At 41.6% G+C, this 12021-nt stretch overlaps 1 protein-coding gene across 1 annotated transcript; it reads right to left on the reverse strand.

Annotated features, from left to right (window-relative positions):
• Positions 1 to 5132: 5132 nt before the first annotated feature.
• LOC148594916 (uncharacterized) lies at positions 5133 to 9820 on the reverse strand. The gene is made up of 4 exons (XM_088523462.1): positions 9766 to 9820; positions 7499 to 7807; positions 6461 to 6589; positions 5133 to 5266 (listed from the first exon to the last, which is right to left on the reverse strand). Exons 1-4 carry the CDS (start codon positions 9818 to 9820, stop codon positions 5133 to 5135), a joined length of 627 nt encoding a protein of 208 aa, XP_088379588.1.
• Positions 9821 to 12021: the final 2201 nt, after the last annotated feature.

The following is a 12021-nucleotide window of genomic DNA, read 5'->3' on the forward strand; positions in this document are numbered from 1 at the left end:
TTTCAAAGATGTTTTTTGGTTCTTCGTCTCCTGTGTTACCTCACTGATGGATTAAAGACCTGAAAAAGGGCTCCAGTGCCAAGAGCTGGCCTGGTTTCTTCTAGCGACAAGAGCTGCTCTGCTGAAACACACAACCTTCTCCTCAGCACCTCGCTTCTCTTGTCTTACTGTCACAGCGGATATGAAAGAGGGGAAAGAACACCCTCTCTTGAGGTGTATTTTGCCTTTGACTTCACACTTCAAACACAAACAGTTTCATAATACCAAACCTGGTCAGCTGAGGAGAGGTAGGTGCAAAGCTGCACCTCCCAGTGTCCGAGTCAGCTAACAACTTCTGTGGGACATCTTGAAGAACCCAGAAACTGAGTTGTCTCTGTTTCATGTACAACAACGGCTGCTGTTACTAAATTCTGGGTTTTGGGGTGGCAGGAGAAGGAATCCCTTGCCTCAGACAAATCTTAAATTATTATTCAACATGGTTCAGAAAGTTGCATTTTGGCAATGAAAACCTGCATATTTTCCAAGCAGCAGCCTGGGATGAATCCTTCAGCATGGCCAACATCTTCACACTCAACAGCTCAATCCCTACTGCCTGCAGTAGCGCAAGAGCTTCGCACCACCGGCAAAAGGGAATCTTAGATGGGGTTCACAGCTTAGTCTCTCGCTAAAGCTCTTCCTTCAACAACTCAGGGTGTGAATGTACCGGAAAGGAAGGTGTTCCCAAAGAGTTTCTTGATCGCTTGAAAGCTTACAAGAAAAAACCTGAAAAGACTTCTTAATTCAGCCAGCTTGTCAAATTAGCTTTGAACTAGACCTGCAAAGGCTCACTATTAAGTACAAAAGGCAATGCCAGAAGACATTTTTTATTCATGCTCTTTGATTTATTCAATAATTAAGAAATGAATCATGACATTAATCCTGGATTTTTGAGTTCTGGAATCACATGATGGTGATGCTTTGCTGTTGTGGGAAGTATAGTACTACAGAACAACAACAATAACAAAATCACTTAATTAAAATAACTATCATTTGTCATTTAATGAATCAAGCTTTATGTCTTTATTTTATTTCATAAGTAAATAATTGACTGTATGTATTTATTCATAAAAATCATATAAAACAATGCAATTTGATTGCTAAGTGCAAGTAGTGTAGATCCTTAAAACTATTTATGACTTTTTTTTTTTTTTCTCCTGAGATGTGGGATGAATGGTTTCCACCTGCAGAACACAATTCAGGAGAAGGGGCAAATTGAAAGAGTTGTTAACAATGCCACAGTATGAGCTGAATCTACACGATCATCAGTAAAAAGATCTAACAGACTGCCTGTGTGAGCCACACAAGATAACTTGCCAGTTAGGTACTGATTGCTTGAGCTGCCACCACTGGGGTGCAGGTGTCCATAATGTTTGTTCCCAAGACATGAGCAGCTCTTTTGCCCCAACACATGCGCAGATTTAATTTCTACTCTTTGTATCATTAAACCTGAATCTCCCAACTTAGTACAATGTGAGTTCTAACACTTTGCTCCTTATCAAGGAATGCAAAATCATGTTTATCTCAATAAAAACAGTGTAATCATATATATAAAAATATATGCATTCCTGAAGTACAGTATACAGTTTTGACTGTATAACAGGGTACACCTGGCACTTCCCGAGAGCATCCACAGTTATGACTTACAGCAGAAAAAAAGCAAAAGGAAATGCATGGCAATTACAGTGGAAGATGCACACTGGAGGAAGGGCACTATTACAAAACAAATCTCAACAGAAATTCTCTATCTTTGAAAGATCTTCCAAACTGTTGGGGTAAAAACTTGCAGTTAAAGTCGGACCCGTACGTGATCTGCATACTCCTTTCCCAGATTATTGCCATAGCCATGCTAGTTCCTCAGGACCGAGGCTGTTGGCACAAACCAACCTCTTCATCACCCCTTTAATGAGCACAGTCCTGCTCTGCAGAGAGCTAATACCAATCCTGTTCTGAAGAAAAATGGGACCTGCAGTTGTGCTAAGAAGCTGTATAAGGAGATAAAGGCTCTTTTCTTCTCCCTCAAAATCCTTGCCCTCTTAGCTTTGTCTTATTGACTAAACATAGTAAAACATCATGATATAAGATTTCAAAAAAAGTACTCAAGATGATCTTAAACCAGCAAGAGTGCCAAGCACTCATGGTGAAAAATGATGATTGAACATTGGTCTCCTGTGCCAAATAGCCAACTTCAAGCACAGAGGATTTCTGTATTTCTACAATTAATAAAGAATATATATTTTGCCAGTCTTTGATTATGAGCTTTCAATTTACGTTTAACTGTGACAAAGTTCAAGAGTGTCTCAATATCCCACACAAATCTTTGAGATTTCCTGCTCAAAGTTGCAGGCATGGTTTTATGGCTAGGTGAATCATGCAAAAACAATTTGGCAAATATTCATCCCAATTTCATGGATCTGATTTTGCAGTTGTGGGGCTGCTCGTTCTTGCTCAAAAGTCTGATAGTTTATGGATAATGGAAGCTTTTGAGGATTATTTCAAATCAAATATGAATGAAGTCTTCGGAAGATCATATACTGCCTCTGAACTACCAAATCATGATCTCTGAACTGGATTTGTTAGCCACAGTCTGCATGCAGTATACCCAAACCTGCCTTCAGGTGCAGTAGTACTGCGTTCTTTTCTGACTCTGGAATAGAGAGCATGTGGATCAATGTGTCTACCTTTCTTATTTGCTTGTTTTCCTATTGAAAATGGGCAACATAAAGATTGCCAGCCTTATGATCTGAATTGCCAGGAAGACTGACAACACACATTTTTCCAGCCCAGGGAGGCACAATGGCCTCCACAACCTAATGCCATTTTCACAGGAGTTGGATATGACCCTCCTGTGTGTCCTCCATAGGACCAAGTGCAGAGCAACTGCTCTCAGTAGCAAATATTTACTCAAAAGTCAAAGCACTCTGCAAGAATTCAACTCACTCACTTGTACAAACTATCTTCTTGGGGAAATCTAAAGACCACCTGGCAAATAAAGGATTAAGACTATGCTAGCGCTATTGTTTTATGATATAAGACATGCATAAAGCATCTATTTCAAGGTTCAACACATCCTTCTCGAATATAGATAGGTTGTTCTGAAGAATTTCAGATGAACTGATAATCTGAACCACAAAAATCTTTGAAAGGATTCAGCTGGTTTAAAACTCTGCTATTGAGCCAGGTGCACAGCTCACAGTGACTGCAACCTTCAATGAAGTCTTGGGAGCTGTTGGGAGCTCTCACACTGTTTGTGAAGGCCTGGAATCAGGTAATTGCAACAATTGCAGTCCTCACTGAACGCATGGAAGCACTAGAAGAATATTTGCAAAAATTACAATCAGATTTTGAATAAAATCAATGTCTGTGTCTTCAGCTGAGGGCTGCACTTCATCAATGAAGACTATGCTCCTGGTATAAAGGTTTGTTTTTTTCCCTTGTTTACAGATGGTTTTTAAATAGTGTTGATGGTTTCCATTCCAGGATCTGCTGCACCTCCTGCAGAATAGAAGGAAATATCTCGTTACTGAAAAAATTATCTGGCTACCAAAGCACAGCTTGGTTTCAGTTAGAGTTTGTGTGTAGGTTTGGAGATCTGGAGTGCGAAGTCCTCAGCTGCAGCACTGTCCATGTGCCACTAGACCAAGCTGAATCCTAGGCCCAGGGATTTACCAGTGTCTCTGCTGAAACTCTCCCTTGGTTTCCTGTAGCCTTTAAGTCTTGTATTAGAAGAGCTGCAGGACAGGTCTGAGAACAGACTGGCTGTTACATCTCAGGGCAAGCCCACAGCAAAGTCACTGTAAATTTTTACCTCTTTCACCAAAGCTCATAGCTGTCCAAAACATTACTACGTCTCAACAGTACAACAGCACTGAGACTCAAGGTGTGGGGTCTGCACTGTTTTTTGCAAGCATGTGTGTAAATCATTTTTCAGGAATAGCTGTTTCATTAGCTGTGGATATTTAAAAGTCTCAGCACATAATCTTCAGCTTCCTTTATAGGAACCTGACAGAAACAGTCACCTTCACAAGAGAATTCATCTGTCCTGCTTAAAACTTATTTTAAGACAAGACTAATCGCCTTCAAGACTGTTCAGTAACTGAGATGAAGTATCTCGGCTCCTGGCATTACATAGGGTGCCAGCAAACCAAAAACTGGCTGCAAGGTATAAGGAAGAAAACTGCAGGTCCAGGTCTAGGGTTTTCTGGAGGAGCAAGTGATTAATACATGAGCATGAAAACAACTGTAGAGTCATGTAGGGGCACAGGACTAGAGCTAAGAGATTAAAATGTATTGACAAAGCCTTGCTGCAGCACAGAAACGGACATCCACCACTAAGTATGGTCTTAGTAAATGCTCTTAGTCATTCATTTAACAACCTCATGCCACCATAGTAGTGCAATTCTATCATTTACTATAATTAAGTTGAATATGGAAGTCTTCTCTTACCTATAAAAATCTGCTGATGCACAATGGACTGTCCTAGGGAAAAATACCAAGGAAATATTAGCATCAGTAAGGATTTATTTAGAACAACCTAAACTAATATATAAAACTGTATTTCCAAAACATGTTATCCACACTCTCCATTTACTCCACAGAGCCTGTTCTAGCATTTCCCATGCTTCCTTTGCAGCATGCAGAACACCTCACCTTGGGAAGTGGTGTGGCACTACCGGGAAAGCTGCTCAGCGCACCTCACTGCCAGTGTTTGCCACAGCATATGCACTACTTTCTGGGATGCAGTGTTGCAATCTGAGCACACAAGGAACTAGGTGCCATTGAGGTAAGGCCAAGAGGTGCAACCACCTGGCTCTTATTTTAGCAAGGAGGAATTTTACTCTATGCATCTTTTTTTTTTTCCCCCCCGACAAAGCCAAATGACTGGGCACTGCACCGTGATGCAGACAGAGGTGGAGTTCAAACCAGGTATTAGCCCAGCCTGACCTTAACATGTCAACATTTAGCAACTGAAAAAAAAAAAAAAAAAAAAAAAAAAAAAAAAGGAAATAGGCTCCAGAAAGAAAACTGTGTATGCTCCCCTTCTCACTAGAAGTCTTGCTTCCAAGTCAAGTTACCCACGGGGAACATGCATTTTGTCAGACTGTACCTTTACGCTTTCGTTTTTTCAGAACACAGTATCCTGCCACTGCTACAGCACAGACCACAAGAACCATAAGTGTGGCAACGATGCCAGAGGTGCCTTGTTCACTGATGGAAGCCGATGCAGAATCTGTAGGGTAGAAGAAAATAAAGAATCCAAGTGAATCAAGCAAATGTGCTAAGACAGGAGCCTGCCTTATAAACATCAGCTAGGAAGAGCTGGGCCTGATAATTCTGCAAATGTATCTCACAAATGCTGAAAAGGAGGTAAGAGCATAGAATAGTCTCCAGCCTTAATGGAGCTACCTGTAACAAAATAATGACACTATTTCCATTCAGGGCTGATTCTTGACTCCACAACAGACTTTGAATTAATCTCTTATCCAAAGTGATCAAAAACAAGAGGTGCTAAACTTTGTCTCCTGAAAAACAGAAGAAGGTCAAGAAACTCTCCAGAAGACTTTTAGTAATCTTGTTGGAAGCCAGTGTTTTAACAAAACAAAAGATGCAATCAGGGGAAAAAGCTGGAAAAAGGCTCTTCAGGGTGGCATTGTTCTGCATACTGTCTGGATAGCGCACCTGCCAGGAACTGAAATCTGATAAAGTCAAGATACTCAGCTAGGTAATATATCCTTCCTGATGTGTTCAAAGGCCACTAAAGAAATCAGGTTTCATCAGTCTTTCTAAGCCTTAAACAAAAATAATTTAAACATATAAATAACTAGAAAGAAATACTAGTCTAATTTGGAAGACAAGTAGTAGAATTATCCAATATGCATGCAAAAATTATCAAAAAATAAATAACAGCAATAAACCACACCAAGGTTTCTCCTAAGAAGCCAGACAGTGCACTTGTTTTTAAGCAAAGACCATAACTTTTTGACTATAACTGAAAAAAAAATGTTGGCATTTCTACCAACGAACAAATCTGGCTGTTAAATAAATGCATGTGACAAATGTCCTCTTAATCTGGAGGAAAAGCTTCATGTATCATTTACTTGTAAATGGAGTTGTTTGAACATCCACCTTGCTGCCTCCCCACTAAGTGCCTTCATTGCCCCTCCTCTCAGTGTCCCTGCACTCTACAGGATGCTGGGAGGACTATACACTGCAGCTTATACCTGCGTCCAGGCTAGGACTCAGCATATATTCTCTGAACTTGGATATACACACCTTGGGTATATACAGAACACGTGGATCCAAGTTGCAAATATACAGCACCCCCCCAAATCTGGAAGACACGTTTACAGCAAGCTGCCTGGGCAAAACCTGCTCTGAGCTAGTACCAAACTAGCCCAACATGTGGAGGGATGGAGGGACTTACAGGTGGTATTTTCATCCGCAAATATGGGGAGTGATGAGCAACTCAAAGGACTGTCGGACACTGCAAGCTGAATCTCTGCTGTACAACAGGTTTTCTTCCACCCCGTAATGATGGCATCTTCACTATTTTCTGGGGAGCGGAAAGATAAAACAAGTGTTAGCTATAACAATCAGTCCATTAAATATTTAATCTAAGGTTATAGCATAAAAAGGAGGAATCTCTCTTTACCGGGGGGGGGGGGGGGTTGGTATGGCTACAACTGTCTTTTATTCACCAAATGTTCGAATGAGTCTAACTGTTCTAATTCGAGGAGTTTTATAGGAGCGCATGCTCCTAGACCACTTCATCAACTGGAATAAAAAGAAAATCTGAAGAAAGCAGTAAATTAAGAACACCAGATTTGTAAGAAGCTCTCACTAGCATTGTTTAATTAAAATTCTATTGAAACATGAACAATGTTTCTGCACACTCCCTTTACCCATAAGAATCAACCACTGCAACCAAACAAGAGGAGTAGCTGCCACAGCTACCAAAGTCTCTCAGGGTACATCTTACTCCCAGCCTGCATGCCTCTGTGATACTGCATCATTTTTCCTTGGTCTAAGCTGAGGAAAATATGTCCATCTTTGTCCTTTCACTTGAGGAAGAAACAGAGCTGAAGTTTACTTTAAAATACTTATGCTAAAATACATTAACTTATGGATTGCTCTCATGTAGATATTTTACAGTGGAAAGCATAGATGCCAGAAGGAAAAGGTTTAGAGTGATCAGAAACGAAACACACAAGAGGCTAGGCTGAACACGTTATATGAGGGTAATTTGTGTATTTATCTGAAACTCTACCACAGTACTTTTAACTTTTTACTTTTGTCCTGAAAGTGTTTCATTTATTTTTATAAATTACTCTATCTTCACTTCATAAAATACGCATCTTAAGTCAGTTGCCTCATCAACCTGCCCACATATATAACAGTTTTGATTCAGCATTGGAAATGTATTTTTCAGTTTGTTCAGAGCTAGGCTCCCAGATGACCGTACCTTCAGCCTTCAGCATGCCACACGAATGTCCTATTCCCTCGTCTTTTGCCCAGAAGATGGCATAAATTCCTTCTGGAAAAGTATCTGCTTGCTGAAAGCACATAGTGATACGTGTTTCATTGGTCACCAGCTGAATGACTTCGTTTGAAAATGTCTCATCTTGTGTTTCACCGATTATGGTGCAGCAGTTGAAATCGGATAACTCGCACCCAGTGATACCACAGTGCCCGCAGTTGTAGACTGTCACTTTGGTGCTGCTCATGGAGCGTGTAGTCCCCTTCACTGGGCCACCAGTCAGCAAGGCAGTAGCTATAAGAGAAACAAATTAAAAATGTTTTCTAGCATTTTGCTGACCACATTTTAGAGAATGGGACTAGTCTGTGGGGGACAAATCCAGTCCCTGCTCAAGAGATCTTGTCTGCCCACAGGCAATTTTTGTAAGGTGCTTGGACTCGTCCCCCTAGAAATTTGGGGGTAGAGATATGGTATTAAATACTCTGGACGCTGCTGTTGCTGGGGTTTGGACTAGGAAGCTGGCAGCTCAGGAAGGGAGCCCTGGTTGAGCTAGAGGGGTTGAATGCCCAACTAGGCCCGAAGGTATCGTCCCATCTCATTTTCTATCCCTCCAGAACTCCTCGGCACACTCCTATAGCCCTGGAGAGCGGCGTATCTCCAGCAGATATCCAGATCCCAGAACACACAAAGCTCCCATAGGCAACAATTTTCCAGACAAGCCAAAAGGTACAACCAGCCTGGTAGAAGCGCCCATGGACATGCAGGCCTCAGGGGCCCACTCATGCAAGCAAACCATGACACTCACTTAGAAAGGGAGATGAAACGGTCACAAGGAGGAGACATAACCCCATGCAGGGGAGAGAATCCATGAGGCCGTCCTGGCTGCTGGGCTCTGCTGGGGTAGCCAACGCTCCTCGATGCTCCACAACCCCTGGGCAGGCTCACCTGGCTCTCATTACAGCTACATCTCTGCTGAAATATTAAATACAGCGTTTAGCATTCATTGCCTTTTTGCTTTTGTTTTGTCTTTCTCCAGAAGGAAACAACTCTCAGGCCCAGTGCTGCAAAGTTTCTCTTATCCAAAAGGCGTGGAATAAAGACAAAGGAAGGAAACCTCACGGTGCTCCGTTGCTACTGCACCATGAGTTGGGGCTGGGGTTCGGAAGGCAGAATCCGATTTTTCGAGGTCAATGGATGGAGCAAATACCAAACCCACCCCACTTTCCAGATGTGGGTGCACCTCTGCAATAGAAACCACGTATTCTTTCTGCAGAGAATGGGAAATCCCTCCCTGCCCTGATGGGCAGGAGGCTGGAGGTCCAAGACCTCCACGTGGTTCAAGGCAGTGGCTCCACACACATCTGTTGGGAGCACTCAATAACTTCCCGACTTGCTGACACCTCCAAAACACACAGAAAAGCTAAACAAGGAAGACACCTGAATGAATGTTTTATTTGACCCGACATGAAATACTAAGTTTCAAATTAAATCTTACTTTTCCTTAAAAGGAACTGATATGAAATAGCCCTTTGAATTAAAACCAAAACCAACAAGTATTTTTTTTTCACAGCATGCATGGAATTTTTTTTTTTTTTTTAACTAAATCATAGCAATCAAATTGTCATGAATTTGTGAAATATGTTTTAGTAAGACACAAGTTGGTTTTTTTTTTTTTTTCTCTCTCTCTCTCTCTCTCCTAAAAGGGCCTCGAAAATTCACTTAGCTTTCCTCACTAGCCTACTGCTAGGAAAAAGTAAACAAACAAAAAAGCAAGCCCAAAACAAAAAGTTCATTCTGTAGAGCTTTTCGTTAAAAAAATTTACTACAATAACTGTTGATTCATCGTGGCATAAGAAGTCCATCAAGAGAGTTTTAAACATAAGATTATGCATTCCTCAGCAAGAGTTTACTCAACTCCTCAACTGCTTATCTGTGCTGAGCTGTGCTAATTTGGATGAATCTGACCCTAATGCCTAGAAGCAGATTAGGTGGGAGGATCAACACCAGCAAGCTCAGCCCCTTCCAGCTTCCCAAACACATGCAAGTTGTAGAGATCGGGGCAATATTTCCCCTGTAATAAGATCTCCATCCCTTGCTAGTCAGCCAGAGCTCTCAGTACCTCCCCGAGCGTAGCAGCGCTGCAGAAATCCACTCTTCAGATTCACGGAGCGTCACGGCAGTGCAATCCATCTGCTTCCACTTTGCACCACGTGAGGGACCATTTCTTACATTTTGCACGTTTTTCTTCTCACCTGCAAAACCTTTCAAGTTTTTACTCTGTCCCTGCAGCATGAAGCAGCAGACCATAACCCTCAGCAGGCCAGATTTGCTTCTTTTGACCTCTTTCTATGCATCTAAAAGTACCTCCTACTTTTTTTTTTTTTTTTTTTCTCCTCTCTCTCTCTCTCCCCTCCTGGCAAAACCAGCTTACTCTGGGCTATTTCACACAATGCTTCCTTTAATCTTCTGCTTTCTTTTCTCAAGAACACAGACAGGTGGTATCTGCTCCCTCCTGCCCTGGGGGCCAACTGAGGAGTATCAGTGACCTTATCCTTCTCAGGCTACAATTGCTGTTTGGATACAGCCCTCACAGCCCAGCCTCAGTGCATCTAGCAGCATTCACAGACAGGTTAAGGACAATAAGGGCCTCTTCCTAGCAGCTTTCAGCCTTATATCCCCATCTTCTGTCTTTGCTTGTTTTGCTTTCTCTTCCCTTCTATAAGCCTCAGGGCATTTTCCTTCCTTCTCCTTCAATTCTGCTAACAGGACATGCCCCTTCCTCTTTTCTGTGCCATCAGTTCTTCCTCATCGTCTTATATTCTTTTTCATAGCTACAACCCTGCTTGCCAAATCCTACCTTGCTCTGCCTTGTCCCTGTGACCTCATATTTCTCTTCCTGTCTTATAAACCTCTATTTTTGACAGGTTTCTACAAGTCACATCCAGGCCAACTCCTCCCCTTAGTTTTACGCTGATTTTAAGAATAAAACACTCAAACCTAAGATGAAAACACTCACTTTGGACAGAAAAACATTTCCATAAAGATTTTTGCCGGTTTGTCTTTTATTTCAAGGCAACACAAACCACACAAGTAGTTTGCAGAGCTACTGAAGCAAGTTATCTACAGAGCTCTAACCATGCCAGCTGCCAGCAAAAGCTTTCTTCCAGTATCCATCCGGCACTATCCATCCTGCCGACTCCAAGGGCAGCGTAGCACGGGAAGGGTGGCTCTTTCTCCAAAGCAAACACCCCGGGGTTTGCAGCTTTATCAGCATTTTAGTATAGGGCTTGTATGATGCGGAAAAACTCTACTTGGGGAATAATGCAGTCAACTTTCAGAAAAGCCTTATATAATACCCATTGACATAACTTAAGTCTCAAACAGCTTGAAGTAAATGATGCTATTGAATGAAGTAAGGGGGTAGCAAAATAAAATGAGAGCTTCATAAATCCCAGAGCTTTTCTTTTTCACTGTAAGTTCTTTTCTTGAAAATGAGAAGAATTAGGTACAAATTACTTTTAGTATTACTTTCAGCACCAGTTTCACCTTGCTGATCAGCCAGATATAACTTTCATTAAGCTTTTGCAGTAAAGAAAAAATTATAAAAGCAAGAAAAAAAAGCACAAAAGTGAGCTTTCTTTTCCCATTTTCAAAATCCAGTGAAGAGAGCAACCAACAAGACATTGTCTTTGAGCTGCAAAATACCTGCATAACTACTGGGCAAATCCTAGCACCTCCATAGGAGGTTCCTCCAACCTCTTTCTCCACCACTACTGAAGTCTTTGTTTCCACTTTGCAGCACATTAAGCCAAGTGGAATTAACTCCTTAACTAATTTTATTTATTTTAAAATCAGGATCTTTACTGACTGATGCTTTATGTGCCTTTTTTTGCTTTTTGTTTTGGTTTGGTTTTTGTTTGTTTCGCTTTCAATACAGACACATGGAAATCCCCACAAATCCCATTTGGAAACCTATCCATAGCCTCAAAGAATACAACATACAATCAGTTCCAAGTTTGGTGATAGCTTCTCATCTAAAAGGAAGAGACTTACTTAGAAATATTTTTACTATAACCTTCCTGACACAGTTCATTTCCCTTCTCCCAAAGACTTTTTTTTTCCTGCACATTCCTAAATACTCGCCTGAAAAAAGAAAGCAGGAACACTTCATAAGAGAAAAGACCAGCTATAGGGAAGAACTCACAAAAAGTCACACAGTGCAGGTACCTTCACAGTGATGTGTTTCTGAAGAAGCGTCAGGTACCCTCTCCCTGGCCGTGTGCCCCGCAGTAGCAGACTCCACACCACGTAGCAGCCTTTCCTGTTGCTGGAGTATTTGCTCCCCTCTCAGAGCTCAGCCGGTACAGAAGCTGTTGAGATTACTGACAGCAAAAGGAACAGCGCCAGTTTTCCCTTCTTTAAAAGACAACTGGATTTTCACTTTCATTTCTGACAAAACTCAGGGCGGTGCCTGTGGAGTGAGGCAAGGTGACAGGGCACTCCCAGCT

This window comes from Tinamus guttatus, unplaced genomic scaffold (genome assembly GCF_059628265.1).
Source record: "Tinamus guttatus ecotype Peru unplaced genomic scaffold, ASM5962826v1 Tinamus_guttatus_pri_ptg000188l, whole genome shotgun sequence".
Classification (NCBI taxonomy): domain Eukaryota; kingdom Metazoa; phylum Chordata; class Aves; order Tinamiformes; family Tinamidae; genus Tinamus; species Tinamus guttatus.

Excerpts from the sequence above, each read along its gene's own strand:
- LOC148594916 (XM_088523462.1), bottom strand. The coding sequence starts at position 9,820 with ATGGTCTGCTGCTTCATGCTGCAGGGACAGAGTAAAAACTTGAAAGGT. Across the intron at positions 7,808-9,765 it reads AAACTTGAAAGGTTTTGCAG|CTACTGCCTTGCTGACTGGT; the intron begins GTGAGAAGAAAA and ends TTTCTCTTATAG. Across the intron at positions 5,267-6,460 it reads TGCGGATGAAAATACCACCT|ATTCTGCATCGGCTTCCATC; the intron begins GTAAGTCCCTCC and ends TCTACCCTACAG.